This window comes from Gracilinanus agilis, chromosome 6, assembly GCF_016433145.1.
Source record: "Gracilinanus agilis isolate LMUSP501 chromosome 6, AgileGrace, whole genome shotgun sequence".
Taxonomy (NCBI): Eukaryota; Metazoa; Chordata; class Mammalia; order Didelphimorphia; family Didelphidae; genus Gracilinanus; species Gracilinanus agilis.
The window spans coordinates 231,423,376-231,441,359 of NC_058135.1; the positions used below are offsets into that span (position 1 = coordinate 231,423,376).

Below are 17,984 nucleotides of genomic sequence, written 5' to 3' on the forward strand. Positions count from 1 at the left end.
ATAGATTATACATGTGCTATCTTGCAAAACATTTTTCTGTGTTTGTCATGTTGTTGTAAAAGAAGACACACATTGCTTATACAAGAAAAAAACAAATGAAGGAAATAAAGCAAAAAATGTTATGTTTCAGAATGCACTCAGACTCTATTAGTTCCTTCTATAGTGGTCGATTGCCTTTTCTGTCATTAGTCTCTTCAAGTTGTCTTAGGTTCTTTGCATTGCTGATAATAGAGAAGTCAAATTCATAGTTGATCATCATACATTATTACTGTTACTATATACAACTTTTTTCTCCTGGTTATGCTTACTTCACTTTTCATCACTTATATATGTCTTTCCAAGTTTTGTGTGTGTGTGTGTGTGTGTGTGTGTGTGTGTGTGTGTGTGTGTGTATGATTGTCCTCTTTGTCATTTCTTACAGCACAATAGTATTGTTACACTCATGTACCATAACTTGTTTATCCATTCCCTAATTGATGGACATCCCTTCAGTTTCCAGTTCTTTTCTGCCACAGAAAGCTGCTATAAATATTTTTGCACAAGTAGGTCCTTTTCCTCTTATCTTTAATCTTTTTGGTATATAGACTTAGTAGTGGTATTGCTAGGTTTAAGGGTATTTATGGGTAGTTTTATAGCCCTTTAGGCATGGTTCCAAATTGCTCTCCAGAATGGTTGTATCAGTCCACAACTCCACCAAGAGTGTTTTAGTGTCCCAGTTTTCCCACATTCCCTCCAACATTTATTATTTTCCTTTTTTGTCATATTAACTATTCTGGCATGTGTGAAGTGGCACCTCAGAGTTCTTTGATTTGCATTTCCCTAATTAATAGTAATTTGAGACATTTTTTCATATGGTTAAATATAATTTTAATTTCTTCATCTGAGAACTTCCTGTTCAGATCTTTTGACCACTCATCAATTGGGAAATGAATTGTATTCTTAAAAATTTGATTTAGTTCTCTATATACTTGAGAAATAAGGCCTTTGTCAGAGACACTTGCTTTGGAAATTTTTTTCCCCAGTTTTTTGTTTCCCTTCTATTCTTGGTTACATTGGTTTTGTATGCACAAAAACGTTGTCAATTTTACATTTTGTCATGTTCTCTCTGTTTTGGTCATAAATTTTTCCCTTATCATTGGGTCTGACAGGTACACTATTTTGTGCTCCCCAAATTTTGATTATTTGTACTCCTAATTTATTTCTAAATTATGTATCCATTTTGACTTTATCTTGGTATATGGTGTGAGATGTTTATCTGTGCCTAGTTTTTGCTACACAGTTTTCCAGTTTTGCCCAGCAATTTTTGTCAAATAGTGAGTTCTTCCAAAAACTTGGATCTTTGGGTTTGCTGAACGCTAGGATACTATGGTCATTTACTATTGTGCGTTGAGTGCCTAATCTGTTGTTCCATTGATTCACTAATTTATTTCTTAGCTAGTACTAGATCACTTTGATGGTTGCTGCTGCTTTATAATATAGGTTGAGATCTGGTACTTTAAAAAAATGTAATTCCCTTTATATTCTTAGCCTTTTGTTCTTCCAGATGAATTTTATCATTTTTTTCTAACTATGAAATAATTTGGGGGTATTTTGGTATGGTGCTGAACAAAAATTTGTTTCTGCTATGCATATTGCTTCCATCATCTCTGTCATAAGATGAATACCGTTCTTCATGGTTGATCATTACATTGTTCAGAGTTCTTAAGTCTTTCATAATTGTTCATTTTTACAATATTGATGTTACAGATTGTTCTGGTTCTACTTATTCAGCATCTGTGCATACATTCTTCTGAGGTTACTCTGAAATTTTCTGTTTCTTTGTTGGTTTTTTTTTTTAATAGCATTAATACATTCCTATGCCATAATTTGCTATAGCCATTCCCCAGTTTTTTGGCCTTCTTTAGTCTCTAGTTCTTTGCCACTGGAAAGAAACTGTTACAAATATTTTAGGGCACTTATGACTTTTTCCTCTTTCTGGTATAGACCTAGTAGGGGGTATCACTGGGTCAGAGGGCATATGCACACTTTGGTAACTTTTCATACATAATTTCAAATTGCTTTCCACCATGACAGTATGGATGTACATCAGTATGCCTGTTTATAAAAGCCCCTTCCACATTAGTCAGTTTTTGAGATCATCTTTGCAAATCTCATAGGTGTTAGATGGTATCTCCAAATTGCTTTAATTTGTCTTCCCCTCCTTTTTTTTTTTTTTTTTAAGTGATTTGGGATGTTTTTCCATATGACTAGAGATATTCTGGATTCATTCCCTTGAGAGCCTCTTGCTTATTATAGTTCTACCAATTATAAAACAATAAATGACTTAATAGAAATTAGAATCTGCTTTTTTGTGTGTCTTGGAAATGAGATCCTTATATTTGTAACGTGATAATTTGCTGTAAAGGATTTGTTGTCCCCATTCTCCCCTAGTTTCCCTTCTAATCTTGGCTATATTCAATTTTTGTAAAAATATTTTAGTGTTATGTAGTCATAATTGTCCATATTATCTTGTGATCTCTCTGTCCCTTATTTGATGATGAACTCTTAATTATCTAAGGATCCGAAAGATAATATCTTCATCATTCCTCTATAATTTTTTTATTAAAGTGATCTTTTTCATCTTTGACACATGTATCCATCTGAAGCTTATCTTGGCATATGCTGTGAAGTGTTGACCAAACTTAATTTTTGCCAGGTTTTTTGTTTTGTTTTCTGGTCAAATAGTTTTTATCCCAGTAGATAGGCTCTAACACTAGGCCACCAGATTCGTTTGTGTTTTCAAACCTCATGCCAAATTGCTTTGATAATTATTACAGTGTAGTGTAGTTTTAGATATAATACTGCTGGGACCCCTTAATTCTTTTTGTTTTCCCCCACCATTCCTTGAGATCTTTAACTTTTTTTCTTCCAGCTAAATTTGTAATTTTTTTTTCAGTTCCATAATGTGTAATCCTTTGGTACTTTAAGTATGACACTAAGTTTAACTTAGATGTTATAGTCATTTTTATTATATTGGCTTGGTCTACTGATGAGCAGTTAATATTCTCCAGTTATTTTAAATGTGTGTTTTCTGTAAACAGTGTTTTGTAGTTGAATTTATATAGTTACTATTTGTATCTTTGTAGACAGGCTCCTAAGTATTTTATACATTTCATAGTTATTTTAAGTGGAATTCTTCTTTTTCTGACTTGGCAATAACTTGAATGCTAGTACATTTTAATTTTGTGTAGTTTCTCTTTTAAAGCTTGAGAAATCACAATACAAATCAAAGTGATCAATTTTGCATAGTTAAAACAGTTCCGTGTAATGCTGTCTTTGGATCTTTATTTCATAGAGTTTATGCACACTTGAATATTAGAGGGGGAAAGCTTCAAAGTCATGTTTCAAAACTAGCTGGACGTTGAAATTATAAATCTTGATTTTTTTTGCCCCTTAGAGTTCAGAACACGCTATGATCAGTTTTATCACTTGAATTTAGGAAATATGTAATTTTGGCTTATTATAAACATTTAGAAAAGGTTTTAGATATGAGTTTGGGAAGTAAAAATCTTATCTTTTAAATTTTGGTCAACTATGTGGTTCTTCTATTTGAAACTACTCTAGAAACCTCTGCAGAGAATATAGCCTACATGAGCCTGAAAACTTGGTTGAAGATATTTCAAAGATATAGTCAAGAACATGAAATAATTCTCTGTAGTGTCTTAAGGTTTGAGGGGAAATAATTGTATGCTTGATTTAGCTAAGTAGCTCAGTGGATAGAGAATCAGGTCTGGAGAGAGGAGATTCTGGATTCAGATTTGGTCTCAGACACTTCCCAGACTGATATATCTATCTATCTATCTATCTATCTATATCTATATATATATATAATATATATATATATATGTAAATTCTAAGACAGAAGGTAAGGGTTTAAAAATAGAAAATAGTTTAGTACAAAAGGATAAACAATCATTCCATTTCAGTGGTATTTTGTATTATTTTAAAACACTGTGGGGCAGCTGGGTAGCTCAGTGTATTGAGAGTCAGGCCTAGAGACAGGAGGTCCTAGGTTCAAATCCGGCCTCAGACACTTCCCAGCTGTGTGACCCTGGGCAAGTCACTTGACCCCCATTGCCCACCCTTACCACTCTTCCACCTAGAAGCCAATACACAGAAGTTAAGGGTTTAAAAAAAAAAAACAGTGCCCCATTTGTATCAGAGTGAAATATCCTTTAATACCATTACTACTAGGAAAGCAGAAAATTGGGAGGGAAATTTTTACTGCCAAATTTCTCTAATAAAGGCCTTGTATAAATAGAAATTTTGTACCTTTGAACTATTACATCTCCCAGCATCCCTTTCCTCTTTCATCGCCACCTTGTGTGTTTAGGTATTGTTTATAAATTGTGTGTAACTTCACTCTCACTCTTTCTTTTCCCACGTGTGTGGCTAGGAAAGCTGGTTTTACTCAGGCTTTTACTTTTGTCTTTTTATTCCTTTTACTTCAAGTTATTATTAATAAATCTTATTAAATATAAATGCTTGGAGTATTTGGATATTAATTTTTAATCTTACAGCCTCATTTCTCAAATATATGAAAATAGTCAAATTTATATGAATAAAAATTATTCTCTAATTGATATTCACTAGATGTAAATAGGAAGTTTTCAAAAGAATAAATTAAAACTGCCTATAGTCATATAAAAATGCCCTAAGTCACAATTGATTAGAGAAATGCAAATTAAAACAACTTTGAGGTACCACCTTGAACCTGTCAGAATGGCTAATATAACAGAAAAGGAAGATAAATGTTGGAGGTGATATGGGAATATTGAGATACTAATGTACTATTGGTGACGTTATGAATTGGTCTAACCATTCTTGAGAGTAATTTGGAACTATGGACAAAGTAATTTGGAACTGTTGCTTAAAACTGCTTGTCCCTTGACCCAGCAATACCACTACTAGGTTGGTATCCCAAGGAGATAAAAAGGGGTGGAGGGGGAGTTGGTCCACTTTTTTTTTTTTAGAATATTTTTTCATGGTTACATGATTTCCATGACCCCCCTCCCAAAGCCAGCAAGCAGTTCCACTGTGTTGTCCATGTATCATTGTTCCAAACCTATTTCCATGTTATTCATATTTGCAGTAGAGTGATCTTTTAACATCAAAACCCTAATCACATCCCTATCATACTACGTGGTCTATCATATTTTTCTAATGCATTTCTGGTTCCACAGTTCTTTCTCTGGATGTGGATAGCGTTCTTTCTCCTTAGTTCTTCTGGATTGTCCTGGGTCATTGATAGAATGTCTTACTGATAGAAAAGTCTATTACATTCTGTTGTGCCACAGTGTATCAGTCTCTATGTACAGTGTTCTCCTGGTTCTCCTTTTGCTCTACATCGATTCCTGGAGGTTGTTCCAGGTCACATGGAATTCTTCCATTTCTTTAGTCCATTTGGCACAATAATATTCCATCACCAACATACTACAATTTATTTAGCCATTCCTCATCCCTCATTTTCCAATTTTTTGCCACCACAAAGAGCACAGCTATGAATATTTTTGTGCAAGTCTTTTTCCTTATTATCTCTTTGAGGTACAAACCAAACCCAATAGTGGTATGGCTGGATCAAAGGGCAGGCATTCAATTAAAGCCTTTTGTGCGTAATTCCAAATTGCCCTTCAGAATGGTTGGACCAAATCACAACCCCACCAGCAGTGTATTAGTGTCCCAATTTTGCCACACATCAGAGAATACTGTTTTAAAGTTCTTTTTTTGTGTATGTGTCTCACAACATGATAAAAATGGAAATGTCTTACAAGACTGCAACCTATATCAAATTGCTTGCCTTCTTAATGAGGGAAGGAGTGAATCTAGAAATTGAAATTTGAAAGAATATTTAAAAAATTTTTACATTTAACTGGGAAAACATGTTCTCTTTAGGAAAAAACTATATACCTAATACTATAAAGATCAGATTTGCTATTTAAAAAAAAATTAAACTTTTTTTTTTACTTTTGTATTTTGCCAAATACTGAAGAATCTGAAACTATTTATCTATCTCAGGAAAAACTACTGGTTTGTTTGGTGTTGTACATCTTGCATTTTATATACAATTAGTAAATAAGGTCAAGAAATTCACTTGAGAACCTGGGTGAATTCAAAATCTGACTTTTGAAGTACTTGTTAATAAATTCATTTCCTACCCTCATTGAACTTTAAAGTCTTTTTTAAGCCCTTACATTCTGTCTTAGAATCAATCATACTAAGTATCAATTCTAAAACTCTACAGTGGTAAGATAAGCTGCCCCTGAACTTGTCTTAAAAGAAACAAAGTTAAGGAACAGCATAAACATGTACAAATAAGTAAAGTAATTATAAGAGTTGAGTAGAAGATTAAGTTAAGGTGAGGTGGGGTCCATTGTATTAGTTGAGTTAGTTATTTGAGTATTAATTATATTGAGGATTATTTGCTAAATGAGGTAGAATTTTATCATTTAAAGGAGGGACAGCCTTCAATTTGATATGAGAAAAAAGGGAGATTATTTCTAAAATTTATTTCTGAATATTTTGGATAATAGTTTAGAATAAAATAAATAATAACAAAAGTTTAGAAGAGGGAAAATTGTGATTGTTATAGGAACCAACCAGAGCCGCAGTATGTCTAAGGTAGGAATAAGTAAGGGATAGTTTGGTTTTCTAAGGTTAGTTGGAAGAAGGGAATTTTTGAGATAAGTCCTGGGAAAGGATTCTGGGTAAGAAAGGAATTATGGGTCTACAACTGAAAATAACTGAACTGAACTTCCTTCTTGGATTTTATCTGAGCTGGGAGTGGGTTTTGTCTCTTTGCATACAATCTCAAAATGAAGGGGAGTGTTGACTTCTCTATTAGTACATTCAAGTGACATTAAAAAGAATGGCATTTGTAAGATTGGGATCATGCAAATGAAACTGGCATTTACCAGGAGATATGTAGTATGATAAATAGAGCACCCAACTTGGGCTTTTGATACTTCTTAGCTTTGTGACCATTAAGAAAGCCTTCTCTTTAGTTCCCAAGTATATCTCATAGGGATAATAGTTCTTATTCCAATTGCCTTCTTTGGCTATATATATGAAAAATACTTCCTCGAACTTTGGAAAAACTTTGTAAATATAAACAAATATTATTGTCACTGAAGAAAAGTTCCTAAACTCTTTGTATTTAATATTACAACATTCATTTATTTTTTCTTTTAGCCACAGTCTGATTTACTGGGTCTGATTCAAGTAATGATTGTGGTGTTTGGAGATGAACCTCCAGTGTTTTCTCGTCCTACTGTTTCAGCATCCTACCCACCATACCAAGCAACAGGACCACCAAATAGTAAGTTGAATCTGGATTTAAATGTATGTCACCATTATAAAAATAGACATGCTATTTTTTCATCTTTCTGACCTCACTATTGTTTTGAAGCTTATCAGATTAGTGAGTGTTGAAGCATTCTGAAGCTCTATTTTATGTATATTCCCTTCCCACTCTCACCTAGAAGCTGGCATTTAGCCTTTTGTTTGTGTGTGTAAAACTCTAAACATTAATGTGTTGATTTCTAAAAAGGGAATAGACTGCAGTACAGTTAGAATTTCTCTAATTATATATGTCTGGAATAAGAGTTTATAGGTTAGGGGCCACCTAGGTGTCTCAGTGCATAGAGGGCCAGGTCTAGAGTCAGAAGATGGATTTGAATTTGCTGTCAGACACTTACTAGCTGGTGAGACCCAGGCCAAGTTACTCAACCCCAGGTGCCTAGCTCTTACCACTCTTTTGTCTTAGAACTAATACTTAGTATTGATCCTGAGATGGAAGATAAGAGTTAAAAAAAAAAAAGGCTTGTAGGATACTCTAGCCATCAGGATCTCTACAGTCTTAAATAATAAATCAATTCTGTAACATCAGATAAATTGTCCACATAGTAAAACAAACCAAAAAAGCTAAAATATCTTAAGATTATATTAATAAATGGAGGGGGGGCAAATGCCATCTAGACAATCTAGCCACTTCAGCCAAAAAAAACACTAATGGAGTTCATCAAAGTCCTGAATACAACATTCACCTATAAAAATCATGTGCATTCTTAAAATAAAGATAAAACTTTTTTAAAAAGAAAATTCCTTTACAGTAGTGACCAGATCCACCAAATGTTGAGAAATGAATAAACAGTACCTGTTATAAGGACAACCCTAAAGCTGTAATAATGGAAATAATTATAGGAATGTTTTATTGGTTGTGGTTGTGTTGCTTTAATATAGTAAAAAATACTCTGCCAAATTAAATTTGTGTCTAGTATAATAATCAATTAAAATTCTGAGGCTTCTTTATAAAACCAAATCTTGGACTTTTCCTTTCAAAATTCCATTTAGATTTTGCACTTAATTTCCAAATTGAAAATATAACATTGCAAATAGTATGTTTTTGTATTTACGTTTACTTTTGTATTTTTGTACTCTTAAATACTCCCAAAAGATCTGTTAGGTTAGAATGATGGAATGAATCCAATAATCTAATAATTTTGATTTAATAAAAATGAACTTGAATTACTCTTAGATTCAGAAGAATTAATAGTTTGAATCTAGAATAAGAAGGAAAGTGGCTAACCCTCAATTTATGTGAAAAAGATAGGGTTTTATGGTCAGTGAGTTCTAAGTGATTGAGAATTACAAAGATAATTTTTTTTTTCCCATGAAGGAAATACAGTGACACTTTTAGTGGATTTATGCTCTCATTAGGGGATCTAGCGCCCACCAATATAGGTTGTTGCTCTTCTATGCTTTCCAGTCCTCCTGTAATTTTTGCCTGTGTTCTTGCATAAATCCTTCATAGAGGATTGTACATACTCAACTTCATCTAGGCCTTTAAACCTTCACAGGTTTGGATGCAGTTCTTGGACTGCCTGTTGTTTCATGTTGTCTGTGCGTTACTAACTTCTGTATGATAACTTTTAGGTCACTTTCGACATTTGTTATCAATCTTAGATTCATATACTTATGATAAGTAATATCATATATACACTATAACTTAGGTCCATCATATATCTGTATTACTTTTCGTATCACCTGCAAAAAGATTAGGTGCCGGGGCAGCTGGGTAGCTCTATGGATTGAGAGTCAGGCCTAGAGGTGGGAGGTCCTAGGTTCAAATCTGGCCTCAGACACTTCCCAGCTGTGTGACCCTGGGCAAGTCACTTGACCCCCATTGCCTACCCTTACCACTTTTACACCTATGAGCCAATACACAGAAGTTAAGGGTTAAAAATAAATTAAAAAAAAAAAAAAGAAGAAGAAGATGATTAGGTGCCTTTCCCTTAGAACATCACTGAAAGAATGGTAATACATTGGTATTAGATGAATTATTGAGTTAGGGAGCAATTCTGACTTTTGCAGAAGTAGTGCAGTTTTCTGAGTGATCTTGTCTGCTCTCGATTTTCCTAATCCATTCTGGACTTAGCTCATCATACCTCTGAGTACCTTATACTGATAGTTATACTGGTGGCCTAACTAAATGAGGTTAAGGAAATGATTTTGATAGCGGCAGCATTACTAGAATGACTATATTACCATCCAAAGCAAATATTTTAAAAGGCGAAAACGTTCACTTACATTTATGATTTTTGTAATTATTCTCTTGCATTGTTTCTTAAAAGCAGATTTAATTTTTTATCCTTATCTCTGATTTCTATTAGTCTCTTGCTATTAATCTTAGTATGTGCTGAAGCCCTTAATGAATGAATGGTAGTTTGTTGGTAGCATGTTCTTTACATACTTAATATAGTAACCCAAATGATTATTCTCTATCACTCTCAGACACTTCATGGGAGTCCCTATAAAGTTATATACAAAGGAGATTTTAGTTTCACTTGAGTGCCAGAAGAAAATAATATGTCTCTAGCAATTAGGAATTCCCTGATAGGCTTTCATAGTGGAAAACAGTGAAAAGGAAGTAGGCTCAGTGACTGTTTTAAAGCTAAGACTACTTGCACATCTGACCTGCTGTTGGCCAGGCAGTATGATAAAATGGAAAGCACAGGCCTGGAAGTACATGTGCCCCCAGGTTTTTTATGAAATTTAATGATGCAGTAATGCCAAGGCTCACCAAGATTAGTTGGGAGACCGATAGTTAAAGAGATGAACTGCTCATTTGGCATGTTCCACAACGTTGGGCATAGAGTTCTTAATTTCTTGTCGTTTTTCAAAACTCTGTAGTCAAGATTGGTTTTGGTGTCTTAGTTATTGTATAAATTGTTTATACCTAGATTAAATGAGTCAATGTATTTATAAAAAGTGTTTTGCAAAACTTAATAGTGGAACATGAAACAGCTAGTTGGCTAAATGGCTAGAGTACCAGGCCCAGATATAGAGGTCCTGGATTCAAATGTGACCCCAGACACTTCCTAGCTGTGGGACCTTGAGCAAATCACTTAATCCCCTTTACCTAGCCCATGTTGCTCTTCTGCCTTAGAGCAAAAACCTAGAATTGATTCTTAGAGGAGGGCAGGGGTTTAAAAAAAACCCAACTTAATAGCAATGTAAATATTGGGTCTTGTTATTGCTTTAGCAAATCATTTGACTAACCCTTTAAAGTTTTGGGTTATTGTGGAAAAGATGGAGCAGTGTGTTCCAGATAATAGAACAGTTAGGTGGTTTCAGAATTTGTTGACTGGACCTAATGTCTATTTGAAAGAATCTCTTAGAAGAATTAGAAGCAATGGGTAGAATTTACAAAGAAGCAAATTTAGGCTTGAAGTAAGGATAAATTTGTCATCAATTATAACTGTTTAAAAGTGGAATAAGCTACTTTGAGAGGTAGTAAGTTCTGAGGATGGATCCAAGATAGCAGAATAGCAAGATGAGGTATAACAAACTGTATATACCTCCTCCCAAACCAAACCAACAAAAAACTCCAAACAAATTTAGAAATATGCCCAACCAAATACTGATAGGGAAATGAAAGAAAAAGTCACAGTCATTGTTCCCATCTAGATTGACAAGGTGATTCAGAGAGGTTTAGGGTTGGGGTATGGGCAGAATGGAGGGTTCCAGAGCAGGGAGAGGCTATTAATGGAGCTAGAATAGATCCTAGACCTCATAAGAGCTGTGGGAAACAGGAGCCATTTTGAAATAAAGAGGAGTTAAAGGTCTGAGGCAAAAGCAAATTCAGAAAAAAACATAAGCAGTATGGGTCAGACTTCTGGAGCAGAGTGTGGGGTTTCAGTTTGAGCTTTTAACACCAGAACGTTACCAAACTACCACAGCTCTTGTCCTATTTTTGTATGACTCCATCTAAGAATCTGTTTTTTGTGTTCTTTAATGAATCTATTTTTTATGTTCTTTATATGAAATCTTTTTTGTATTTAAAAAGTGAGGACCATTCTTGGGTCCATGGTTTTGACTCTTGGGCCATACTTTCCTACTCCTATTCTAAACCATTCGAACGTACAGGGGAATAACAAGGTGGTGAATTCCAGACCAAATTAAACCAAAAGAGCTTCATAGGTGGGTCAGTGGATAGAGAGCCAGAGATGGGAGGTCCTGGGTTCAAATATAGCCTTGGATGCTTCCTAGTTGAGTGAATCCTGGTGAAGTCACTTAACCCGAATTACCTAGGCATTGTCACTCTTCTGTCTTGGAACCAATATTTGGTATTGATTCTAAGATGGAAGTTTAGGGCTTAAGGGGGAAAAAATAAGTTTCATACTTGGCTTATGGCTGAGTCCAGCAGTAGTCACACCCAAACCTATATCAAGAATTTGCAGAACTCAGACCAGGCAGAAAAACTTGAAAGTCCCCAGCTTGAATTGTCTCAAAGATCCTGAAGTAACACAACATTCAATATCCCAAGAAAACAACAGGACAATCCCAGAAATTCCTTCCTGCAGTGTTCAGAAACTGACTCTTAACATAAATTCTGAAGTTTGAAAGTTAGAAGTGATGAAAAATATAACCAAACAAAAAATGAATCCCACCATAAAAAGCTACAGGAATACACAGGACAAACTCAGAAGATAATGACTCTAAGACATCTACAGAGGAAAATATAGGCTCAAATTCAAATAGAATTTCTAGAAGATATGAAGCAAGAGTTTAAAAATGTTTTTTTAAAAAGGAAAAGAAATGAAAACTATTGAAAGAATTTGAAAGGGAATTAATAGCTTGGCAGAAGGTGTACAAAACCCTTCCAAACAATAAACTCCCTGAAAACTAGAATGAATGAAGTAGAAGCTAATGATTCCATGAGACAATAAGAAAGATTAAAAGTCAAAATGCTAGAAGGAAAAACTATATATTAGCCAAAACAACTGACCTAGAAAACAAATTGAGGAAGGGGAAAAAAATGAATCATTAGACTCTCTAAATACCATGACCAGAACAAAAGCCCAGACATTATTTTTCAAAAATTCTTGAAAGAAAACTGCCCAGATCTCTTAGAACCAGAGAGTAAAGTAGAAACAGGAAAGACTCTCTCAGCCCCTTTCTAACAGGAACCTCAAAATGAAAATTCTAAGGAACATCATAACCAAATTCCAGGACTTTCTAGTTAAAGAATTCTGCAAGTTTCCAGAAAGAAAAAAATTCAAGTAGAGAGGAGCCATAGAAGACGAAAGTAGTAGCTACCATTTTATGGAAAAGAGAGCTTGGAATGCCATATTTCAGAAGGCAACAAACATGTAATATAGGCAGGCTTAAAACCAAGAATTATTTACCCAGCAAAACTGAATATAATCTTATAAGAAGGAAAAAATATCTAATGAAAAGAAAAATTCTTGATAGAAAGACAAGGTCTGAGTAGAAACTTTGAAATTCAGCCACAAGAGTTAACAGAAATATGAAACAGTAAACACAACCAACCAATCTTACAGGATTAAATAAGGATAAACTGCTTACATTCTGATATTCGGGAAAGTGACATGTGTCCTCACTGAACTATCATCAGATATAAAAGAGGGAGTCTTAATGTGGCAAGTGGAAGATGAAATGACCAAGGAAACAAAAATTCAATCTTCTGAGCATATCAATGTTTTAAGAAATATATGACAATAGCCCAAGAATTTGGGACCAGATCCCTTCCTCAGCTTAGAGCTAGACAGACTTTTTTATACAGTAAAAACAATCAGATACGGCTAATTAAAATATATTACATGAAAACCCAGTGGAATTATTCATTGGCTCTGGGAGGGGGGACGAGAGGGAAAGAACACAAATCATGTAACCATGGGAAAATATTCTAAATTAAATAAATAAAATACACTACATGTACATATATTAGGTAATCTTATTTCTAATTGGATGAAAGATTAAGAAATTTTCCCAAGTTGAGGTAGGTAGAATGGATAGGTATAATCCCTTAAATTCAGAAAGGGAGGTGCCTAGGCACTGTTAGTTTGAACTTCTAGGAAGCCAAGAGGTAGAGATGAAGAGGGAGAACATTATATTCATGGGAGACAACGAAAATAACTAGATTCAAGGAATGATGGAATATCTTGTTGGAAGAGCAAGAAGGAGAGGTTGGGGTTGGTGGGGTGGGTAAGAGTAAGGGGGTGCTATGAAGGGCTATTTGACCTGGAGGTGATCAGGAGACACTGGCATTTATTTTGCTGGGGGGCAGGGGGTAGTACAATGAGGAATGGTGACATGGGCAGAACTCTTTTAAGGTCACTGTGGCAACTTATTTGGATGGACTAGAGTGGGAGAAGAATTATATTAACTGATAGAGAGTGAAGAACAAAGAAAAGTATGACAAGATTAAAGGCAAACAACTTTGAAAGACTTAATACCTCTTGGTCAGCATAATAGCAAACTACATAACAGAAGACTAATAATTAAACATGTTGCTTATCTCCTGATAAAGAAGTAAAAAAAAAAAAGACTCAGAAGGCAGAGTGAGGGGGAGATGTGTGTGTTCTTTTGGATATAATCTGTAAGAATTTGTTTTGCTTGATCAACACATTTGTAACAGTTTTATTTTCAAATTAGGAATAGAGAGGAGTGAAGGTAGATTTTTGCTGATGGAAAAAAAACTAAATTTAATTTAAAAAGGAGAGAAGGCAGTAAGTTCCTCTTACTTGGAAGACTTTCAAACTAAGGCCTATGACTGCTTGTGGGATGAGTTGAAGAAGAGATGATTCTTCAGGAATGATTTGGACCTGATGGTTTCTGAGCTTCCTTCCAACTCCGATTATGAAATGTTTTGTTTATCACAGACTTTTAAAAAACCAGATATTTATTAAAAAAGAAATAATGCATACTACCTTCTGTTTTTATTGAATCTCTGGGGAAATATAAACACCTGCCCTGTGTATAATTAGCGTAACAGTACCTGATTAAAAGTTTTATAGAATGTCAAGCAACATGCAAAACTGGATGCTGCTTGAACTTAATTAAAATGTAACTGGGAAATGTTTAACAAAATAATAAAAAATAGAGTAGATAGATAATGTTAATTTGTGGTTTCCTAAGTCAGTATGTGGCCTCCAAGGATCTCTGAGTTTGAAGCATAATTCTACATCATTATCTTTGTTAAAGGGTTAAGCACTCTAAAAATTATACTAGCACGAAAGATGATTAATTGATTTGCACTAATCAGTGTTCGTCTAAAATTTAGAGCAAACTTAATTGGCATCTCATGATAATCGTAGTTATGGTATTCTCTATCATTTATACTAGTTTGTGTGGCTGGCAGCCAAGAATTTTTTTTACATTTTTAAATATGACTTTATCGTATTTAAAAATGCAAAAAACATTCTTAGCTCATGGGTAGCAAATTTTGATCCTCTGCCTGTGCTTGTTTTATGCCATCCTTTTAACTTCAGAGAAAAAAAGTACATTATCACTTTTTGGTTTTCATTAAATTATTTTTATCCACTTATTTTAGAAAAATAAACCTGCCTTATTCTAGTGCCCAGTCATGGCATGACATTGATAGTGGGTTCTTTTTTTTTTTTTTAATAGGTCTAGTCCATGTCCCCCCCCCCCCCCCAATTATACATAGGAACAATTTTCAGTAATAGTTTTCTAACTTTTTGGGATCCAGATCCTCTCCCTCCCTACCTCCCCAAGACAGTAATAATCTTAATCTGATATAGGTTATATCAGTGCTGTTATGCAATACATATTTCCATATTCCCCATGTTGTGAAAGAAGACATATTGCACATATAAGAAAAAACTCATTAAGAAAGGAAATAAAGGGGGCAGCTGGGTGACTCGATGGATTGAGAGCCAGGCCCAGAGATGGATGGATGGAAGGAAGGAAGGGATGGAGGGATGGATGGATGGATGGATGGATGGATGGATGGATGGATCGATCCTACCCCAGCTTTTTAATGCACCCTCCCATTTTGTAATTTAGTGCCACAAAAAAACATTGATTCATTTGTTAGGCGGATGTTGTAAACCATGAAGTTTTGGTTCTGTTTCTCTACCTTCATTTCTAGTTGACTTCTGGTTTCTATCACTTCATTTGCATTAATTCACATAAGACCTCTATGATTTCTCTGAAATCATTTCCTCCATTATTTTATATACTACAATAATATTTGCACATTTATATACTATGACTTATTTATTCCCCAGTTTCTGATGACTTCCTCAGATTCCCATTCTTTACCACCTCAAAAAGAGCTATTAATATTTTTGTAAACCATTAGTTTGTTTTGTTTTATCTTTCTGTTATACTATTCCTCTAATTTCCCCTTCTCCCTTTTGAGTGAGAGCTATTTTTATTTGCAACTATATATGTTCTTCCTCCTCCCCCCACTTCTCTTCCTTATCGGTATAAATGTCTACTTACACCTAAATTATGTGAAATTTTTCCTAATCTTTTGTTCTCTTAAATTCTACTCTCCTTTCACTCTTTTCACTCTTTTCATTCATTCATTCATTCATTCATTCATTCATCTTCTCTTAAGATCACCAAGATATTAAAAAAAGACATAATCACTCTCAGGCCTTCTGTCTAAATAGTTTAAATAGATTCCTCTTTGACCCTTGATGATTAAAGGGTTTATTGGGGACATATATTTCATCTTTTTATCTTAAAATGTACATTTTTTGCCCTTGTTTAGTCTCTTATGATTGATTGTTTTTACCTTTTTAATTAGTTTACACTATGCTCTCTTTTCTGGTTCTAAAAGATCTGGGCAGTTTCTTGTTAGACTAGATGCCTTCTGGTAAGTTTTCTTTTTTAGATTCCTTGTTCATCACATCAGTTGTTTTTACTATGAAGGTACCCCTCCCTACTCTTCTTTCCCTTCTTTTCTTCCCTTCCTCATTGGCCCCATCTTCAGAGTTTCCTGCTTGGGCAAGATTCTGTACCTGTTATGTCAAGGTATTCTCTTTCCAATTCTTCCTTCTATGGCTCAATTTCTTTTCAATCTTTTCACTCTAGCATTATCATTTCCTTGATAAATATGTTTTTTAAAGTTAAAAATTAAAAATTAATTTTAAAAAATCATAGGTGACTGAGAGAAGAAAACATTACCACATTAGCCATGTCCAAATAAACACATACACACCATTTTGCACCTTTGAGTCCATGAATAGGTATAGTGTTTTATAGTGAGCACTCTAAATTGTGGTCATTTTATTGATCAGAATTCCCAAGTCTTTCAAAATTGTTTGTCCTTATATTATTATTTTTATTTTATAAATTGTTCTTCATTTTGATTCAGTTCATACAAGTCTTCCCAGGTTTTTATGAAACCATCACTTTGATCCTTTTTATAGCACAATATTACTCTATAAATCCATGTACTATAATTTGTTCCACTGTTCCTTGGTTTTCAGTTCTTTGCAGCTAAGGAGCTGCTATAAACATTATTTTTTAAATTGATCCCTTTTTCTCATTTTTTTTGATGTATAAACCAAGTAGTTATAAAGAGTTTAATAGCTTTTGGGGTTTAGTTTCAAAGTGCTTTCCAGACTTGATGGACCACTTCATAGCTCACCTTAACAGTACATTATTATACCCATTTCCCCATTATCTCTCCAGCATTTGTCATTTTCCTTTTCTGTCATGTTAGCCAATCTTATAGATGTGAGGGTAGTATCTTGGGGTTGTTTTAGTTTGCATTTTAAAAAAATTTATTAGTTGTTTAGAGCGTTTTTAAAGACTTGAAAGCTTGGTGCTTTTTTCATCAGTCTGCTATATATCTTAGAAATGAAATATTAGAAAAGCTTCCTGAAAATATTTTCCCCAGTTTCTTGCTTCTCTTCTCACTTTAAATGCATTGGTTTTGTTTGTGCACACGCTTAAATTTTATGTAATCAAAACTATTTTATTGGCTCTGAATCGTGTTATCTCCTATCTCTTTATGAAATCTTCCCACTTCCAACAGTCTTACATGCAGTTTCTTCCAGGCTCTCCTGCTTTGTTTATGATGTCACTCTTTGTATCTGCATCACCTACCCATTTAGAGCTTCTCTTAGTATACATTATGAGATGTTGATCATTACCTAGTTTATGGTAGACTGCTGTACAATTTTCCCAGCAGTTTTTGATAAATGGTGAGCTCTTGCTTCAAAAGCTGGGATTTTGGGGTTTAACAAGCATATTAGGCTACTGTGTTCATTAACTTCTGAATATTATATGTCTTTTACTCAATACTAAATTGTTTTGTTTAGTTTGCAATCTAGTGTTGCTAAGGCCCCTTCCCACTTTTTTCCTTGATTCCCTTTATATTACTTCTTGTTTCTACAAATTAATTTATTAAATTATTTTTTTCCTAACTTTGTAAAGAAATCCTTTTGGGGACAGTTGTGTGGCTGAGTAGATTGAGAGCCAAGCCAAGACACGGAGGTCCTAGGTTCAAATTCGAGCTCAAGACATTTCCTAGTTGAGTGACCCTGGGCAACTCACTTAACCTTCATTGTCTAGCCCTTATCACTCTTCTGCCTTTAAACCAATGCACGGTATTGATTCTAAGATGGAAAGGAAGGAAGGAGGGAGAGGGAGAGGGAGAGGGA

At 34.3% G+C, this 17,984-nt stretch overlaps 1 protein-coding gene across 1 annotated transcript in view; it reads left to right on the forward strand.

Annotated features, from left to right (window-relative positions):
- The window catches only part of TSG101 (tumor susceptibility 101), a 77,694-nt gene that overhangs the window by 18,815 nt on the left and 40,895 nt on the right, over positions 1 to 17,984 (forward strand). The window contains exon 5 of the mRNA XM_044681431.1: positions 7,228 to 7,354. Coding sequence (XP_044537366.1) covers positions 7,228 to 7,354 — 127 coding nt within the window. The remainder of the gene's footprint in view (positions 1 to 7,227; positions 7,355 to 17,984) is intronic.